This window comes from Corapipo altera, unplaced genomic scaffold (assembly GCF_003945725.1).
Source record: "Corapipo altera isolate COAL_440 unplaced genomic scaffold, ASM394572v1 0, whole genome shotgun sequence".
NCBI classification, from domain to species: domain Eukaryota; kingdom Metazoa; phylum Chordata; class Aves; order Passeriformes; family Pipridae; genus Corapipo; species Corapipo altera.
The window spans coordinates 15,365,847-15,386,829 of NW_020884872.1; the positions used below are offsets into that span (position 1 = coordinate 15,365,847).

Here is a 20,983-nt window from a genome sequence, read left to right on the forward strand (position 1 = left end):
GCAAACACATTTCATACTTAGCACTTTCCTCCTCTTAATGGCTAAGAAAGAAAAACACTGGGCAAATTGTACTTGTAAGGTATAAAATCCCAAAGCCTTTATTACCATGTCTACAAAAAACATCTAAAAAACTAATAGCTGTCTAGTGTATGACTGGTTTCTTATTAAGAGACAGTTCCCTATAGCTCAAACATTCTGCCTGAACAGAACACCTGCTGGTTTTGTGCGGGAGGGTTTTGGTATCAGTCTGTGTTTGGTTTCACCTACTTGTTTCCATTCCTCCTGGGTGGGGCCTGCAGGCAAATTTGAGCCTGAAGGCTCAGTGGAGCTCAATGAAGAGTCATGGTGTATCTTCCCAGCATCATGCTGATTGGCAGTGTGTTTACTGAGGCCAGTTGTGGAAATTCCCTCCTTCTGGTCGTGTCTGCCTCCCACTGACTTGGGCGGCCGAAGCAAAGATTTCAACTTTAAAAAAAAACACAACAAACTGAAAGGGTTACCAGCACATAAAGTTGAGGCAGAGATTTTAGCTGAAAGGCACATCAGTTCATGTTTCTTCTACTGAGGAAAACTCAACTGGAGTTCAACTCAGTGTTGAACTCTTATAATGTCCTGAACTCATAGGTTTGGAGGAAGCTGAAGGTGTTGGCACTTGCAGAAATTTTGCTTTATACCTATCAGTAACCAGCCTCTTCAGAGCTGCTCTCATATTCTTATCCAGACACACAGACTTGTTCCAACCACAATCAATGTCTCACTGTACACCAAGTATGACCTAGGCTTAGGAATGACACTTAAGTCCCCAGCTGCTGAAAACAAAATACGTAGTCATACTGTACTGAAGATGAAACTGCATTCACTACTGTTCTGATGCAGTAGCATGCTGTTGGGTTAATTTGGCTAAAATAAAGGGTATATGAGGAAGATAACAGTGAAACTGATGAAGTATTACATCAGGCCTTTTATTGTTAAATCAACCTCTTGCAACACGCATGGGCATTTGCTTTTCTGGAGTGGTGTGCTATAGCTCCATGAATGACCATTAACAGAGACTTTTCACCAGGGAGTGTCTTCTCATTTGAAAGTTTCTCTTACTAGCTTATTTCCAGAATAAAACCAAAAAAACCCCAAAAATAACCACAACCAAAACACACATACTCCACAGCCCCCCAAATTTTACTCTTTAACAAAGAAAACAACTGATTCAAAACAAAATGCAACCACTGGGTTATTCCCCAGTGCACTGGCCAGTATTTGAGACCTGTCAGATGCCAGCTGTACCAATTAAAATACACCACTTTGCCTTGAGTGATACTGCCCTGGGTTGTGGCCCACATATGTCTCATTAGCAATGCTCTCCTGTGGCAGCAACTTTGACCTGTTAATTCTGCATTTCACAGATACTGCATCAGAAACACGCAGAGCCCAGCCTTGGTGAAAGCACGTGCAGAACTCGGCTCAGAGTTAAGACACCTACATCTGTAGTTAGGTACCCAGTTTTAGTGTACAGTGATACAGCCACAGAGCCCAGATTCTGACTCACTGCCCTTTTTGACACCTTTGAAAGACAGAGACACAACTGACGGTCCTGTAAAGCATTTATTTCTGCATTAGAAAACATGAGTGTGACAGAAATAGCTCTGGATTCCACAGACATAATGACACTATGTTGCTTAAATATAGGTCTCCTGTGCTATCTGAGATGCTTCACTATGTCTGTGAATCAGCGTGAGGGGGGCAGATACAAACCTGACCTAAAGGAGACTGGTGGAGGAAACCTACAAAGAAGACTTTCTTCAGAGGCAGGCAAAAGCCATAGAGAACATCCCTAGCTTATGGGGTGCTTCCATGAACAGCACTGGAGACATATGCCTAAGAAATTATAAGAACTGTACCTCCACTGATTATAAGGAACCTCAGCACCCCAATCACAAGCAGACATCTTGATTTAGTTGTCCAAATTGAGACCAAATCCCACACCATTTTCCACTGATTTGAAAGAGCTGTGTTTGCTCACCATTTCAGAAAAAAACATGGACATTTCTGGCTTTTAAATCCCTGAAAAGCAGTAGTTTCTGTTTTCTCAAGGCCAAGTCTTAAGTTTGGTCCTTCTGGAAAGGCTCTGTCTCCCACATGTACAACACTCAGGTGCTGCCAAGGGAACACCTCACAAGTGGAGAACCTCCCCCACAGAGCAGATGGCAGAAGCAGAGCCCCAGGACAAAAGCCAGCACTAGAAATATGTGGCTAGATTGGTTTCCAAAGTGTTTTTGAATCAAGTACTTTTTATACTTTTTGGCTAATGCGTCATCACTGCAGGAAGGGGGTATCTAAAGTGTTTTTAGCTATTTTAAAGTCAAAAGACCCGTGCTATTTTACAGCAGCTAAACAATTGGCTCACAACACCTACTGAAACTTCCCTTCCTAAATGCTGATTTTGAAGAAAAACAGGACTCTTTTTTTTCCTTACAGCAACCATTTAATTTCCTAATCCAAAAATCAGCATTTGTACCCCCATGTGGATATATGATCTCTTACCTTATTTCTTTCAAGTGCCTTCAGGAAATTCAAATCTGTGGTGTCTGAAATCCCTCCATGTAGGATGAGAACTTTGTTATCAATTATAGTGGCAAGGGGTAGCCAGCTGAAGACATCTTGCAGAAGATACAAAATCTGTGTACTGTGTTCCTGTAAGATATTCTCTTACATTAGATCCGATTTCTGGCAGATTCTGTTGCTTCCATATTCAAGATTTTATTGAAGCATCTGCTACAGTCTGTATGAACAGTTTTGTCCAGGTGACAACCTGAATTGCAACACTGACAAACATGTTCTGACATTCACTTTAGGGCCATTTGATTGTGTAATTTAGCTTTTCTTTTACGGTCACCTCTTTTTGTGTTCTTGAGTGGCCTTATGGATGTTATTTATTTCATCCCATAGATCACTGAGAATAAGAGGCTAGCACTTAAAATTGTTTTATCCACTGATATGCCAAAATAATTTCAACTACATCACTAAAGTAATTCTGTGTAACACCTACATAAACTGCTTGGAAGTCTCCTTGTTTTCACAGATCTCATTTTACATCTGCAAGACTACAAAGAAAATATAGGGGAAGGAGAAGGAATCTTACCTTGTACTTATTCGAAACTTCTTTTGTGAAGCCATATCTGAAAATAGGACAGCATCATGAACTGTTTTTCAGTGTGCCCCTTCTGCATGGTTTCCTGTGCTATAGTGTTTGCCAGGAGTTTTCTAGCCCCATTTTTCTGCTGTCATTCCATCTCACCTCAGTTTAAATGTGCTTTCTTCCACTCCGTCTCAAGAATTGAGTTAAACTGATTTCTTGTAGATACAGAGATCAGGAACAGAATTCATCCTAATAATCATTAAGCGGCCATTTTGCCAACTTTACCTTTTAAATAGCAGATAGAAATTTCAAAGGAACCTAGTTGATGATAAGCAAAAATTCCCCCAAAGCCTCCACAGTTTTTGTCCTAAATATCATATCATATCAAATCTATCATATCATATCATATCATATCATATCATATCATCATATATCATATCATCAGAAAATCATATCATGGAATGGTCTGGATTGGAAGTGACCTTACAGATTGTCTGGTTCCAACCCCGTTGCCATGGGCAGGGACACCTTTCACTAAAACAGGTTGCTCAGAGCTCCATCCAACCTGGCCTTGAACATGTAACTTTCTTAGACAATGTCATCTATTACGTCTTTTCCCCCACAAGGGTCAAAGGTTTTGATACCTCATTCTTGTAACACCAAGATATCCTTGGTCGAGGGGCATTTTCACGACACTCAGCTTTCAAATTTATGTATGTGCAGCATTGATAATCAAAATGCCCAGCAAAGAGCCACACACAGGAATGCGTCTGTGCACTCCATACCATCACAGCTTTCGTTAATATTTTCTGCTGTGGGTGGGAATTTTCCTACCTCATAAATTAAGTAACTGATCTTGGTTTATGTTTGTTGGTTTGGGGGTTTTTTATTTATTTTTTAAATTAAGTGCTGAAAAAGTATGTGAAACTGATTCTCTTATATGGATCATTAAGAGGACTTGACTATGGGCCTCTAACCCAGGTCTGTGCCTGTGTTAAAACAGCACTATATTCTGTATGGACACATGAAATGATAGAAGGGGGTTACCCACCAGTCAGTCAACCAAAGACTTACTGGGATGGCTTAGAATTGTAGGGACTAAGACTGAGGAGTTCTTCCCACATCTGTGAGATGATTTTTTCTACAAGTCACATTTTCACTACAGCCAGAGCCGCTGGCTGTGCTCACGCCCTTGGCAGTGCTGTACAGCTGAGTACAAATGTCTCTATTAGAAAACAGGGTCTTAGCTGTTTCTGCAATGGGACAGATGACACCTCCCAGCCAGTGAACCTCCCCTGGGTGGAAGCTAGAATATTTACCTGCCCCTTGTGTTTGAGAAGTGACATCTTAGTCTAAAGTTAACTGAAATATCAGCTTTAACTAAATATATGCTTTAACTCAAATATCCTTCCATCTGTCCTCCTTCCCCAATTTTGATACTCTGGAAGCTGCACTAAGGCCTCTGACTTCAATGGATTGTGACTAGGTCAGAGACAAGATATGGTTCTCATGTGTGTAATGAGGATGTCCCTCCTCCCCACACACATCTTGAAGATGCAAATTGTATTTTAGAGTGTCACAGTAGCTAAAGTAGCATTCAAAAGATCAAACATTTCTAGTGAAAGGCCAGATACTACCCACCCTGCCCTCCAAAATCTACCTCAGGTTCATCAGGTAGTCTTCATGGTTTCCTCTATTCAAGGATATATTATTGGGGTAGATAAGAAAAAATGCAAATAAGATTATAAGTATTTCCAAAGAATTTTTCCCTCTGTCAACATAATCACCATTAAAGACATAACGGTTTTGTTCTGAAGGCACACCATTCTGCAGGAAGAAACAAAAAAAAGGATGTTTAGAGATGCTGCTATGGTACTATAATAAAGGAAATAGTATTTAAATGAGATCACATTGTTAGAAAATCTGAAAAACCCTTGCATAATAGAGAAATCTAAAATGTAGCATTTCTTTATTTCTACTGCTTAGAATAAAAACCTCCATATCAGACAACCGGTATGAACCATCAGAAAAGAGATGATCTCTCTAGCTGTTCTTGTGATGCCATCTCTAATCCTTTCCTCTATCTAATAAACTAAATGGGACCGAAAGAGAAATCAGTCTCGTAATAAAATATACTTTTCCATTAATGCAACTGTCTCCAGGAAATTGTGCACTTGCAAACAGAAGGGAGTAATTCACTTTGAATGGAAGGTAAGAAATCCATGAAAAATTGTCTTCTGACACAAATTTGAAGGTCTTTATGTTTCCTTACGTGGTTAGAAAATGGATTTAATATATTTACATTGTTTGCAGTGTATGCTTCCAAAACTCCTGAGAAAGACTACAGTCCAGAGGATATAAAATCTTAATACAGAACTTTGAAGAGTTTGATTTCAGTTGCTTTAATCCTGAAAGCAGTACTTGAATTTTACTCACATGGCACTTTGTCACCATCAGGGCAAGAATACACTTGAAAGCTCACAAGCCTGAGAGGCTGTACATACAGGTATTTCTTTATTTTTTCTCTGAAGATATACAGCAATGCTTTATTATGAATGGTTACTCATCAAAAGCTACTAGTTTGAATTGATGGTATGTTTCATTAGATGAATTACCAGTACATCAATGGGTGCCATCAGCTTACAGAAAACATAGCATCAACTATACATAGCTTCCTCATTTCCAATCAGGAGTATCAGAAATATTATTTCAACGTTTAATTTGCCAGAAAAAGGAAACCTCTGTTCTCAAAACTGATATGCACAAGAATTATCAATAGAACATCTATAAAATCACATCATAACTGTGGAAGCCACTCTTAACAGGTTTGGCAGCATTGCAAGACATCCCACTTTTTGAAGATAGCTACTGTGTCAGTGTCAAACATCTCTTGTGTTCCTATGGCATTCCCAGGTATAATGCCTTAGCAGGTTTATTGCAGGATGCATGAGTTGGCCAGGGGCTCAATTAAATGTTTAAATTGAATTCATAAGGAATATATTTTTTTTTGCCCCAGTCAGTGTCCTGTGCTGTTATGTCAGGATGCAGTAGTGAATCCTGGTCTCTTGATCCTGACTGCTGTAAATACAGCTTCCTCGGATTTTGCTTGTCCTGAGCCCTTTCCAGGTTTACTTAGAAGTGGCCTGTGATTGTTCTGTGCTCAAAGGAGAGGCAATGTATGAGACTCCACTAATGTAGTGGGTTGTAGTGGCTTTAAAAAAGAGAGAGGATGGATTTCAGGAGTGGAACAGACAGCAGAAATTCAGGAGCAGCTTCTGGAAAGATGAATTAATAAAAGCTTTGCCTTAAAACCAATAGGCAGGTGAATCACCAGCAGATTGTGAGTATACATCCAACCACTCTGTAGCTGCAATCCTCTTGGAAAGACAGATCTACTGAAGCAGTCTCCAGACTCTATCATCCTTTTGGAAAAGCTTACACACCATTTTAGTTTTTAACAAGTTTGTTTTGGATTTTCAACTTTAATGTGACATTTTAGTTTTGTTCCACACTCATGCAAAGTTTTTATTTCCTTTTCTGTGGTTTTGACCAACAATAAGAGCAAAACTAAATTAAAGGCTGTTGCAGCCTCTGACATGTCAGAGAGGCAAACAAGGCCTTCTAATGATTAGCAACTTGCTGCTGGGCATCATTACTCCTGGGTTAGTGATTAATTAACTTCCGTTTGCTGTTGGCACTTTTTACAGCTTCAGGCTATTTCTATCCATAGCATCCATTTAACCATCTAACTTAGCAATACATAATTTAAAATTCAAGTGTTTCGAGGAATTTCAGAAAATGCTGTAATTTAATGGAGATTAATGCAGGGACTGAACAAACCTGACAAATTGGCTATTGAGGAAAAAAAGTAATTATCTTAGCCTCACCCAAACCAGGTATAATAATTATACACAATCTACAGCATTGTATGTATAAGCCGTATATTGCAAGCTCTGTGTTTGCTGTTGGTGGTTTGTAGAATTGCTGTGACAAGCCCTGGACAGAGCCCTATGGTCAAGGTGCCTGGTCTGCATGCAGCCCTCCAAAACCCATTTCAGCTCTGCATGGCTTTGTTCAGGCTGAGATCACCACACTCCTCATGGCACTATTTAGGATTGCACCCTCTTGTTTAAAGTTATGGGTGGTTCATGCCAGCTTGGAGGATGACATCCCTTCCAACTGAAACAGAGTCAGTGATGAAGAAAAGAAAAAAAAGGGATCCCAGAAGCTGGCTGGGTTTGCTGCTCATCTGAGTAACTGCTCAGAGGGGACAGAAAATACTGTGTCATCTAACTTGCTTCTAAATAACTAAGGAGCTCCAATATGTGCTCTCTATATCCTCAACCACTTTGAAATGACAAAATATTTGTCCATTTTATTCTGTTTGGTGGAAGGACTTCCCTAGAAGTTTAACAGAGAATGACTGGGTGTTATCTCTAGTCCCTGAAATCAGTGGGAGTTTTGGCTCTGAATTTACTGAAATCAGGATTAGAGTTGTGTAGAGGCTTTTTTTCCTCTTTATAGCATCAATTAGAGAGGGGGGAAAAGAATCGTTGTCTGTTTACTCCAAAAGAGTAAAATGCAGGCTGACTGCAGTTATAAATATAACTATTTAACTATCCAAACATTTATCTTCAAAATAGTTATTTTTCACATTCCAGGTTCTGTGTATGAAACCGATGTGCATCATACTCTTATTCCAGTTTCAAAAAGAGAGATTATCTAATTAAAAGAACAGCTAAAATACTGCAAGCGCAAGACCAGTTAAACATAATTGATTAATGAGGAGGGCAGAACACTGTAAAAAGGTCTGATTCTATTTCAACTAAACTTCAACAGGCTTCAGGTATGCACTTGGGCAAAACAACCACATTTCCATTCAACAAGTGTCAGATAAAGTGTAACAAAGTTGGAAGCAGCAGGAGAATTACATTATTTAAACGCATGGTTTAGCTCACTTCAGTCTCGATTCAGTGCAGATGAATGTATAGGGATCAGACACAAACCTTTTCCCCCGGAAAGCTCAAATCAAAGAGAATATCTGCTAAATGAAAGGTGGTGATTCATGCTGAAGATAAATGTGAAACTAAATACACAGCATTTCCTGCATCTTCAGTTAAATATATAATTGTTGAAAAGATAGCCTGGAGCTTAATTTTTTTTCACATCAGTAAAACAGAGCTATGCTTTTTTAACATGAAAAGAAGGATATGTAAAGGGTACCAAAAGAATTTCTATTTTGTGAAGACTATGTGATTGCTTTCAAGGCTTAAAAAGCTTTTAAACAGCACTCTTTTTTGTTTCCTGTTAAAAAAAAAAAAAAAGTAAGAAAACCCCTGCAGGTGTCAGTGGAGGGCCTAAATGAAAGCTTCTGCATTTTTTCTGGAGAGTCAAAATTATCCATGGTGTAGTGGTACATCAGGAACTAAGGTTCTATTTTAGCAGACTTTAGTCAATATGGAATTTAAAACAGAGGCAGAACTTTAGAGACACTGCAAGGAGCAGTTTAAGTTTTGGCTCATGCTCCATCAAGCTCCACCTCAGCTTTTAGGAAAATAACTGTCTCCTAGATCTCCTCCTTCACAGTTAGCAGGAGGATACAGAGAAGGAAAAGCTATGACAAAGACAACAAATTGTTCCAGGATTTCTGTGTGTGGTATATAAACACCTCATGTACAGTTCTAACTGTGATAAATCTGTCAGACATAAATACGTTTTCTTAACATCAAGTCATAAAGTAAAAATGCTACATCTCAGAGAACCTACTTACCTTATAGAATATCAGCAAAAGATCATCCAGGTTTCCATGCAAATCTCCTACAGGAAACAAAAACATGTATTTTTTTTTTCATTTTCTCACAGAGGAGGAAGAAACTGGAATTATAAAACTGGAATTAGTTAGTACTAACAAGTTTTCCCCCATGTGTTCCTTATGTATATAAAAGCAAAAAATGTCACTAAAAGACATTTTGAAGTATGATAGACCTCTACATACTAATAGATTTAAGTTTACTAAGTAGCCCTCTATGTACTGCACAACTGAACGTCAGTTTTAGGGACAGATTTTGATTGCTGCCAGCAGGATTTGATGGAGAGTGTCAAGAACTGGCCATGTTATTATGCCTCAGTGCTAAGGCCACAGGAACAACAGATTTGGCCCTTTCCGAGAGGTTTGTTTGGAACAGGCAGGGGGATTTCACCCCAACACAAAGGATCAGTGCAGAATAGATCCCCTCTGCATGTAACTGAATTTCATGCTCACAGAGCCAACCTTCTCCTGTCTGATTCACCACCACAAAGCCAGAGAACAGTTTCAAAACCTATCTTGTGATAATATGCTTTCCTGACCAATGATTAGGAAAAGAGAAGTGACATTTTTGCCCTGTCTACATGTTGTCTTTGCAACTTTTTATTAATTGTGAGCCTGCTGAATTCATTCTAAGGGATTCTTCAAGCTATGACAGATATTCATCACATTTCAGACATATATTTAATCTGCATTATTAATTTGAAATTAAAAGAAAATGGAGAGAGGGATACCTTATTTTCCAGAAATCAACATTTTGGACCAATTAGGCTTAAAAATTGGTCATTCATCTTCTGCAGAAGTTCTTTCTGGTTACAAAAGCTTTTAGTTTCAATACAGGAAAAGGATCCCTTTAGATGCTGCTTACACAGTGCAAATGCAATACAAACATGAAGAGGTACATTTTCTTAACAAGACCATATGAACAAGTAAGAATCTGTGTTTCCTTGGTTTGGAGAGGGGTGTTGTTGGTTTGGTTACCAAATTATTGTTTATACAAGACCTCACTCAAACAAACCCTTTCCTGGCAATCAAAGTAGGTCTATAACCACATCTTAAATAACATTTGTTCTGCATGTGTCACAGTACCCTTCCTTATACTACTTTACTATTACACACAGCACACACTGATAGCTGTCAAGAGTTATGTCACCATTACTGTTCTGTTTTGGAGCTACTGCCTTCTGTGGTGAGTCAGGATACTGCATCCATTATTCATAATTTACAAAAGTATAGCAAAATAGATGGGCAATGAGCTCTTAGTTCTTTACTGTGTACACATCACATCACATCTTTCTGTGAGACTAATTTGTTGGTTGTATAAAGACTGATCCGTCCTCTTGGGTCTCCTCAGAAATCAGGGTTTATTATAATTTCAATTTATTCGAGATAGTCATGCTGTCAATTAGAGGTCTTTTTTGCCACCCATATTAAGCCCTTATTAAAATGATTACAGAGTAAATTATGATGGCAAGATCTTTTTCTTAGTGAGGGGAGAGAGAGGTGAGACTTGCAGCAATCAAAATACTTGGTGGCATTTTAGAGGTGGAAGTGCAGGAGTATTTAAGCTACACTGCAGTGTTAGCTGAATGAATACTGACTCAGAAATGCTAAACAAGAAAAGGAAAGAGGAGGTGAGGGACTTTCTTAAAATAGTATGACTCGGGAACTTTATTTTTGTTTGTTCCAATTTATGCATTTGTGGGGTAAACAATCAAATAAATAAAAGCATCAAGAACTTTCTTGTAATGGCAAAATTTGGAAATGTCTGTATCATTCTCTGACCACTTAGAATATCAACCCATAGCCCAAAGCATTTATCTTCTCTGGCACCTTACCACAGATAGTTATATCCTTGGAGTAGGAAGTTGAAAGATGGGTGATATTTGGCATCAACTTGAGAACTCTCCTGGTTTCACACAGTAGCTGCAGTACATAGTGGGGATGAAGCCGCTGGGAAAAAAAAAAGGCAGGTAGAAAAGAAAAACTTAGATTTAGCAATAGATCTCTCTGCTTTATTAATATCAGACATATATTGCCAAGATTATTTATACTACAGACCTCCAGACACGATTACAGGCTGTATGGCTTAGTGCTGGGAATTAGGAATGTTCACAGCTTTACATTTACTTCCCCATGAATGGATATAGGGCCCTTAACAAACTTGCTTTACGTATTTTCCCATTTTATTTATAGTGTACTGTTTCCACAGAGATGTGAGGAATTTTGGTAGAGGAGATAGATGAGTGACAGACTGACTTTTCAAGATTCATGTTTTTAAAGCAAACAGAAAAGGCCAGTCACATATAATCATTTTCCTAATAAAATGCCAACCATAGTAAAAAAAGGGAGAGCAGACAGTAAGGTGAAGTCTGGGTGAGCTCATTTATCATGTGCTTTATATTTGATACTTTTACAATCAGCCTCCACAGAAAATTACAGGAAAAAAGTGGTATTATTTAGCAAATTGAAAAGCAAGATAGACTTTTATCCCTTACATACAACATATTGTAATGCACAAATAATCATAAGTTCAAACAAAGCTATGCCATGCATGTAATGCCTCCCTGCTCCACCCTCATGTTGGGAGTGGGCAGCAAAAGGGCTTGCTCAGGAATATAGAGAATCAGGAACAGCCTTCTCAGTGCCCTGGAAGCTGCAGACAGGAAGCTCTGGAGATTTGTGGTATCACTCTGTTCTGCTACATTAGCAATGCTTTATAGTCACTCTACTGTTACAGTGGAGTCTTGCACACTTGAATGAGGTCATTAACCCTTACACCTCAATGCCTCTAAAAAGAATGAGGTGGAGGACAAAAGAAAGAGGACCAAACAAGGAGCACTTTTAACCCAGAAAAAGATGATAGTTTCTATGTTAGCTTAGGACTCCTTCCCCAGTCCTCCACTCTCACTGCTAACCCCTGCCTTGCAGCTGCTAAGGGTTCCCACTCCATTTCACTAGTCCCTACTTCCTCCCCAGTGCTGGATCTAGTGGTCATGCAGCAAAGCAGTGAATCAAATCTAGGAACTGGTCTGGCTGAGAACTGACTGCTTTCATTTTATTGTGTTAGCTTCCAGCCAGGTCAGATTCCCAAGACAGCTCACCATGCACCTGTATGATCACATGGGCCTAGCAGGAAAGGGTAATGGGGTGTAAAGGAAGGGTGAAATCTCTCTTTGGGCACCAGTTAAGCCATACATTGGATTGTGGAACTACACCTCGACAGAGATGTAAAATAAGTAAAAAGAAATCAAGTTAGTTGCAATTTACCTGTTTATTCCTGAAAGCATGAATAAGAGCATTGGCATCTCCAACAGTAAGGGGGAATGAGAGTCGTGGCCCATAATATGAGTCTGGAACATCAGTTTTCTCTTCAAATTCTGTTATACGTAAGCATTCACTCACCACCTGAGGATCACTAGGGCTGGTGGAAATGGGAGAAACTGGAACAAGAGGGAAAAAACCCAAAAATGTAGAAACTGTACCAGCATGACCAGAAGTGACTGAATGTAACTGGTTTAACTGGTGCAGTATTACAGTGCTAATTCCTGCCTTGTGTAGCGGAAGAGCTCCAGGTCTCCCCAGATTGTTTTGCAATACTAAAACCAACCAACCAAACACCCCAAAAACAAGACAAAAAACCCCAAACCCAACCAAATGAAAAAACAGGAAAAAAACTCTGTTCCAACAGCCAGTAGCTGTGATCAGGGTGCAAAACATTCTGCACTGAAGTTCTGGAGCAGTCTGCTCCCATAGGTAGTGAGAACCACCAGCTGGTACAGACTTCCTTCTCCTTCTCCCCCGAAGCAAGGAGATACAAAAGTCATGGCTGATCATTCCATGACCATCATCTGTTTAAAGTTCAATATTACACTTTTAATACAGGTTGTGAAGATTTATTTCTATTGTTTTATTTTCTAAGTAAAATTTTTAGGCTAAATAGCAGCGTATCAGGGATTATTTTAAAAGTCACCAACAAAATCCTATTTATTCACACTGGATTGCAAAGCACTCCTTGGTGATACAACTAGGAAACAATTCCAGCTTTTGGTTGGCTGCCATGAAACCATTGGATGAAATAAAGTAAACAAAAGTTGAGTGGTGAAAGTAGACCATAGCTTCTAATTTTCGTGGAACATGGAGAAATCAGGAACATTGCTAAGTGCTTCAATCCAGTATTTTCTTGACATACCCTTGAAATGTATCTGAGTGAACAGCAGATTTCAGTGTTTTCTTCTTGCATAATGTCTTTATCATATATTATTCTAAAAGAGAAAACCAGACCCTAGAGGAAAGTGTTCTAACAGCTACTGTTGCAGAGCTGCTCTTCTGAGATGATTGTTGTAAACACCTTTTGCTGGGCTACAGGTGAGTTTTCTGCAACCTTGATTTCAACTGGAAATAAATATGTATTATTTATTGCTAGAGGAATACCTGTAGCTATGACTCAAAACTCACAGCAGCCAAAACCAGCATGTGGCCTCCTAAATTATGAGATTCATAAAGGCCAACTTCTCTTGCAACTGGATAAAACCCATTTAAAGTAAATAAATTAATTCATAAAAATACACCCTGGATTAAAAAGACCCACCTTTTTATCAGCGCTTCTGCTGTGAGCTGATTAACACACTTAGTGCTAATGTAATGTTACACTCATCCATGTAAATGGATTAAGGCATCAGGTGCTCAGCAGGGTGCTCAGGGCTCACCGTTTCCACCAAGTACAGTTTGATTTGCAGTTTTCCACCACAGTTACAGCTCTGTCTGGCCAGACAACTGAATGTCCCCTATGGATTGAAATTGCTGGTTCACACCCAGTGATCAGCCAGGCACACCTGCACCAGTTCTTGTTCTCGCTCTGGCAGCAGTCTCTGGATGCCATCTCCCTCTGCACCCAATCTCTCAGGAAGTGTGTGGCTGCAGACCACGAAGCCAGTTCCTCAGACCACCGAAATTCCTCATTTCTTGCCTGTTTTAGCCAGAGGCTCTCCTCATCTGACATGACTACTTCAGATTCAGTGGTCTTCTCAGTATTTCAAGCCTGGCAGATACCCGCCCATGCCTGATTCTACTCCTGCCTTCCCTTCTTGCATCACTTCCCCTCTGAACATGAACTTGCCTTCCTTGAAGTCTCTCTTCCATTTTGGCAAATGCCTAGGCTGGGAAACCCAGTCTCCTTCCCTGTAGAGCATATCTCTGCAAAGTACACCCCATTTTCCACTTTTGGATGAGTTGTCAAAAGCCAGTCATGGTCATTACCCTTAGAGTGCACTTACCTCTCCTCAGGCAGTCTTTCACCTATTTTAAGGCTTCTTCCTGCACAGGATGACTGTCTCATCTCAGAGTGGTAATGGATCACCTAATGCAGCCTGGGGATTTGTACACTGGCCAATGAGTACCCCAGCTCATCACATGCTCTGTGCAGGACTAAATCTGAAGGATTCACAGAATCCCAGAATACGCTGAGTTGGAAGGGACCCACGAGGATCATCGAGTCCAACCCTTAGCCCTGCACAGGACCATCCCAAGAGTGAGGGATGACAGCATTGCCTGAATGCTTCTTGAACTCTGTCAGGCTTGGTGCTGTGACCACTTCCCCGGGGAGCCTGTTCCACTGCCCAGCCACCCTCTGGGTGAAGAACCTTTTTCTAATATCCAACCTAAAGCTCCCTTACACAAATTCAGGCAGCACCCATATCATTTTAGTATTGTAGCCAAAGCTGTCAAAGCTCTTTCAGTTTGTACTGAAACACAAGGATGAAAGGTCTTGGCATGTCTAGTTCAGGTACATGCATCAAGACAGAAGGAAACACCCTCTGCCAGCATCTTCATCTCTCCACTGGCTACCGGTAGCACAGGCAATGACCTGCTTTGTACTCTGACATCAGAGGTCTAGCCCAAGCTCACTGAGTTGAGCCTTCACTATTAAGAGACCCCTTACAACTACCCTACAGCCATATTGCATGTTAAACATGAAAGCCCAGAGCTAAGTGGAGCCAGTTTGGCCAAAGAAAGCCCAAGGACCTGGTTCTCCTGACAAGACACCTCACCAGGGAAGTTGTTTGAGGCAAGTCAGAGCCACCACTGCCAAGGGTAACACTATTACCCTCACTAGACACTCACTATTGGGGTAACAGGGAATTGGCTACCTCTGCAGCTCTGAAATCAGTTCTCTGTTCTGCCACCATCTGTGTGCCTTCAGATTAACCATCGGGGTACTGAGAGCACCTCTGACTCCTGAGAAGTGCTCTTACCTATGACAGACACTGATCCACAGCCATCAGGTCAAAGACAAATGGTCCTTGAGACTACAAGGATGAAGATTTATATAACACTTTAACATTTATTCCTTCACTCCATTATCACAATAAGCTGCAAGCAGCTGTAATTTATTCCCTACTGCAAGAATCACTCTATGCAAAAAATCTTGGCAGGGTGTTAAAGCTGTAAGGAAGGCATCATGGGGAGTGAAACTGCAGAAAACAACACCGTTTTTTTTGTTTCCCTTTGAAGAAAGGCTCCAGGAAGTGTGGTTCTTGTCCTGATGACCTTGAGAGGTACAGCCAGTAATGTCTTAGATTCCCAGTCCTACCATTTTTTCCAGGATATGTTTGCAGTCTTCTCCCCCTCAATGTGCCCACAAAAGAGTGAGTAAATGGGTCACCTTTTGCTGTAAAGACAGTTTCCAGCTTTCTCTGACCAGAGAACTTTCCATTGAAAGTCTGAGTAGGTATGAACATTTTTTTGGGGAAAGGAGGGAGAAAAGCATAAGTAGAAAAGATTTTTATTCTTACTTCCCACAAATCCTTGCAAAATAGCCTTTAATAAGAAACAGAACAAGACACTCAGCTATATAATATCCCAATCACAAACTGTACTGACATCTTAAGGAGAATGAGAGGATGAAAAAAGCTGTAGGGTATAACAGATAAACAATCACATCAAAAGCACTACTGTGTTAATGAGACAGTGGCTGCTTTCTCTCTTTGAAAAACATAATCTGAAAAAAGATTAAAAAGAGGAAAGCGACAAGATGAATACTGGAGATTGAGTGGTTTATATTGTAAGGAAAACCACAGATCACAAAATTTTCAGGTAGCTTTCTCATCACATACTGAGAAGAACAGGTAACCTATTCCCTGGTAAAAAGATTATATACTATCTTCTTGGAGACGGTTTTTGAACCACATGCTATCACTCTAATTTAAATGAGCACACACTGATTAAAAAAAAAAAGCCAGAGAATTCTGGTGTTTAGAAAATGCTTGGGAATAACAAAGTCAATTTGAAGCCTCTCTGCTTGTTATGTTTATGTTCACTGTGGTTCACATCTTAAGACGGTGATTCAGCAGAAGTGGAAGCAGTTCCTTAAGAACACTCTATTCAGCACTGGTTTTGCTTATATCAGTGGGGCTAGCTTGGGTGCTGCAAAGGTCACTTCCAGAGGCAAGCAATCAAGAGCTTAAAGTAAAGAATGCACACAGCCAGTAGTTGGACAACATAACCACAACCCACACAAAACACATTTGATATGCAATTTCTCAAAAAAAATCTAAGTCAGCTCCCTTGCACAGGCAGCCTTGGCCAGCTCTCTATTAAATATGCACCTTACAGAATTTTTCTGTTTCATTTTAGGATCTATAACACAGAGTGTTGGAAAGGGGAAATAACAAACCAAGACAAAAATAAAGTCTTTGGAGCAGTTATCAAGTCTTAACAATGTCAGTCCTAACAGATGAAAGTTTTAAGCAAGTAAGACAAAGGGACACTTTACCATAAACCCTTAACCACATCCACAGTTCCCAATATTTACATGACCAGTTCACCAGTGCAGTGGTGACAAGGGGCAGCCCACAGTACCCTCCACCTCTGCCCCTGTGAAGGTGAGGCTTGGATATCCACCTGCCCAGAAACAGCCTATGCATGTAGCAGCGTGCCCTGCACCAGCCATGTCCTGAGCCCTAGCAAGTCACCTGGCACCTCACCTTTGTTCCTTCTGTCAGTGGACAGAGTTAATAAAGATGGATAAATCATATCTACAACAAGCAGCTGTAAAATTTTATTTGAATATTATAATGAAAATAGAGATTAACACTATTTTTCCAAATCTCAGACCTAGCACTAGTATTTTCTTTCCCACTCAGGTGAGAAAGCTGAACAGAGGTGCACTATCAGCACAAATAAATAGATAAAGTGAACAGTGTCTGATTTTCTTTAAGTTTCCCAACTCTTTCCCAGGAAGTTAAATGACTAAAGTAGATTTTTTTTTTAAGAATACAGCAGTAATGGGAAAAAAAAAATCAAAGAAAGGACTGTTATGTCATCCGCTTTGACTTTGGAGCAAGGCTCAAAGTAATTTATTTTTCTGCAGAGCACAGAGAGCATTAGGGACTCTAAAGTATTTAAGAAAGAAGAATTGCCATTTCTACTGGTTATCATTAGAACGCTGAACCACTTATGGTTTTGATGGTGGTTTTATTCTGTTATCAAAGTATCTTGTGCAAATTTTAATTGGAATAACCCGTGGCTGGACCAGATGAAAGAGAAAGGGCATTCTCTTGTAATGCAATAAGAAGGAGACATCCTCATTTTTAACCCCTCTGGGATTAGATCTATTCTGAATTTATCCAGGGAAGTCATGTTTGTTTTCTGGACTTAGGAATCACTTTCAGTCTGCAGTTTAAATTTATTTCATTTTTAATAATTCACATAGTGATACATGTTTTGCAGTGATACCTAGAACAAATTAAATTAAAAAGTGGTCCAGAACTGCTGAAACAATAACGAAAACCAAAACAAACAAAAAGATGAAAAAGGAGAAGAGCAGCCTCTTTGAAGGCAACCTCTGATTACATCTGCCCTCAACCAACTGAAGACAGCCTTTCTGAATAATCACATCTCATAGTTTAAGACAACATGAATAGAAAGCTGTGAAAATTTGAGTCCATAGGACTAGCATGAGAAAAGCTGAAGGGCAGTAACATATAAGAAAGCACTCTGAGCATCTCTGACTATTCTCATAAGGACAACAGGTACCTGTTCTGACATCTTGACTCACTGAGTAGATATTGAGCAGTGTCAACACTTACACGATCAAAATCATATTACAGTATTTGGCAAGTCAAACCTCAATCCCAGCACATGCCATAGGCTGTAAACATCACATTCAAAATTAATTTTCCTCACATCAGGTTTTTCAAACAGAATCTCCATATTACTTTTATGTTTATCCTTACCTGAATCAAGATTAGTATAGTGATCCAGCATGAATGAAAAAAACTTAGATAGCTGAGTAAGAAAAAGAACAAACACTGATCAGTTTAGGGGATCCAACAAGCATTAACATTCTCTTTCCTTACTCAATTACTAGCAATTTCCTATTTTGGGGGATCTAAGACACTACTGTACGTTTCTATAGCATCAGCCTGCAATAATGACACAATTGGTGTCCTACTACAGAAATAGCTGTCTCTCTTTCCTTCTTTGCTACGAATTCACAGACTGACACTATACAAATACATAAAATGTTCCAGGGCTGTATTGGTGCTGCTGACACTTTTGGGTGTAATTTCACTTGCCCATCACCGAAACTATTTGCTTAGACTTGCTCTGTAGTCAGTAGAAAGCAACTGCTACAGTGCAGTGAACTGACGTTAGACACAGATGCTACGATGAACACAAAGGCCTAGAAGTTCCTAATTTCCTGTACTGACCCTAAAAGAAGCCTGGACTCACATGCTGAGACACTGTTGCACATATATTGCCTCACAGACACGGTTAAGATCACTCACAGTGTGGTGACCTGCTATCCCTGGCTACCAGAGCTGCTCTACAGGAACCTCCAACCTATGGTTGTTTGGGCAGAATGGTGTCCTGATGCCTATGTAGTTATACACATATACATGTATGTATGTATGTGTACACACAACTTAATTCACATGTGAGGAGGGGAAGTGGTTTTATTAATCAGGATCCAGCTTTGTAGGAAAAAAATAACCACACCCCCATTTTATTTGTGCAACCTCAGTGCTTTGGGGATAACATAACTGCTTGTACAGGAAGAATGGAAGATTACAAACCTGTAGTTGATCTTGTTCATCAGCATATTCGATTGAGCGGAAGATACTCAGAGAATAGCGGCGCCTCATCTCTATCCGGGCCATTGTTGCGCGGTACCACTTCTGGATGAGGATGGCGGCTTTAATGACTGTCAAAACAGAGGGCAATGCACTATACAGGGATGCAGTGTCATCTACCATGGAAATACGCATGCTGCCTTGGCAGAATTTTGCAGACAGATGACAAATTCAGTCCGCTGTGCACAGTCAACAAACAGTAGGATGAAACCCCGTAAAAGTTAAGACTGAAAAGCTGTTTCCTGGTAATACATGATGCCTTTACTGTTTCTGTCTTCAGACACGGATCCCAAACTAGCTGACTTGCTCAGGCCTAAAATGTCACTAAGCTTCCCCATTTTGTTGTCCTGAAGACAGTACCCATGTAAGAAGTCAGTCGTCCATGACAGCAGATGGGCAGCATGTGTGTGATGGGAAGGTGAGGAAGGGAAGAAGAGCAGTTTGCCTACCAACAGAATGGATTTCTCTATCAAAGATGCAGTAAAAAACCAGATTTTGCAAGCTGTAACATGAACTATGCAATGACAGCATTAGCAACAGCCTCTTCTACCAGGAAGTGTTTTCCTGCACAGCTGCATCAGCAAGCCATCAAAATTCAAATACTAGGATAAAATGTTAACAAATTATATTGAAGGACAGAATATGCTGCTTAGACAAGACAAAAGGCATGCAGGTGTATCTTTGGCTAGCTTGGTGAGCAAAGGAACACTTCCCAAGAATTCAGTGGAACATGTCAGAAGAGCATTTTTGACTATGTGCTGAATACATGTTCCACTCAGCACTTTAAGAAGTCATGTCTACTGTTGTCTCAGTCTAGAAAACTTCTGTAAACTTCACTGAAGAACAATCACCAGGACTGCAGCATGGAGGAAAGAGCCTGCTGCCTACAGACCCCATTCATGCCACAGAGAGATCACATTCATTTAGCTTCTCAGATAAAAGTTTATTAACAAATAACAATTCATGCTAATACTTTTTCCTCTGCAAAACACTAAAGAAAAGCTCTGTACTAGAGGGACAACAGTTTACACTAATCAATTATTTTAACTGATCACCAGGAATTTTGAGACTAGGATGAATGGAACCCCTGAGTGAGAATGATTTTTTTTCTTAAGCTGATAGTTATGCAGGTAAAGAAAAACCTCAGTGGAAAAGTGATTCTATTAATAAATGTATAACATTAAGGAAGCCTTTTTATAAAAACGTTTACATATGCTATAACAACACATTGTTTGCATATTTTACCATTAATGAGTATACAGTATAGTTAAAGTGGTAAAGTTTTCTAGTCCAGACAAGACCAAAATCAGTAAAGACTCCCATCCTGTATATACCACACTCATCCTAGAAAAATCCTCCTGCCCGAAGGAAATGTGATCCTTCTATGGCTAAGAACACCCTTCATACCCTACATAAACTCTAAGATTTCTTTTATTTTCTGTTCTTTCTGGAATCCCCCACCACTACAGACCTGAAAGCTTGACACATCACAGCAAGGCTGTCACAAAGGTTTCTGTTTAGAAGAAAAAGGGGCAAAGCACAGTCACCAGCACAGAAACTGATTTCCAGCATCAGAGCCATTAAACTTCCCATTAAACCCCTCTGTGTTGCTTAATGGTCCTGAGCACTTAACGTGGCACAGTTCCACGGGCATCACATAAGAAAGAGACATATCAGTCACTGTGGTTAATGTTGCAAATCTAACAGAATATTTCCTGTCTTTTTTTTTTTAATTGTACTTATTACAGTGCTGTTATTCTCAGGACTGAATCAGAATATGATTTTCACACATGGCTAAACTGCATCTGTAAAAAAAAATTGTTGTCAGTTGCAGAAGGTCTCTACACCAGCAAGTACCTGGTAAATTCATGTTGTTAATGCATTAGAGGGTTGTACAGCCTCAGGCTG

At 39.8% G+C, this 20,983-nt stretch overlaps 1 protein-coding gene across 7 annotated transcripts in view; it reads right to left on the reverse strand.

The window, feature by feature from the left end:
- The window catches only part of PPEF1 (protein phosphatase with EF-hand domain 1), a 40,368-nt gene that overhangs the window by 5,980 nt on the left and 13,405 nt on the right, over window positions 1-20,983 (reverse strand). For 6 of the 7 annotated variants that reach the window (XM_027637925.1, XM_027637933.1, XM_027637971.1 and 3 more), the window contains 9 exons: window positions 19,019-19,146; window positions 18,176-18,227; window positions 12,210-12,382; window positions 10,778-10,892; window positions 8,904-8,950; window positions 4,794-4,960; window positions 3,137-3,173; window positions 2,539-2,688; window positions 268-465 (listed from right to left, as the gene is read on the reverse strand). In XM_027637925.1, the coding sequence (XP_027493726.1) occupies window positions 268-465; window positions 2,539-2,688; window positions 3,137-3,173; window positions 4,794-4,960; window positions 8,904-8,950; window positions 10,778-10,892; window positions 12,210-12,382; window positions 18,176-18,227; window positions 19,019-19,146 (1,067 nt within the window). The remainder of the gene's footprint in view (window positions 1-267; window positions 466-2,538; window positions 2,689-3,136; window positions 3,174-4,793; window positions 4,961-8,903; window positions 8,951-10,777; window positions 10,893-12,209; window positions 12,383-18,175; window positions 18,228-19,018; window positions 19,147-20,983) is intronic. The other variant, XM_027637981.1, reaches the window with a different exon arrangement.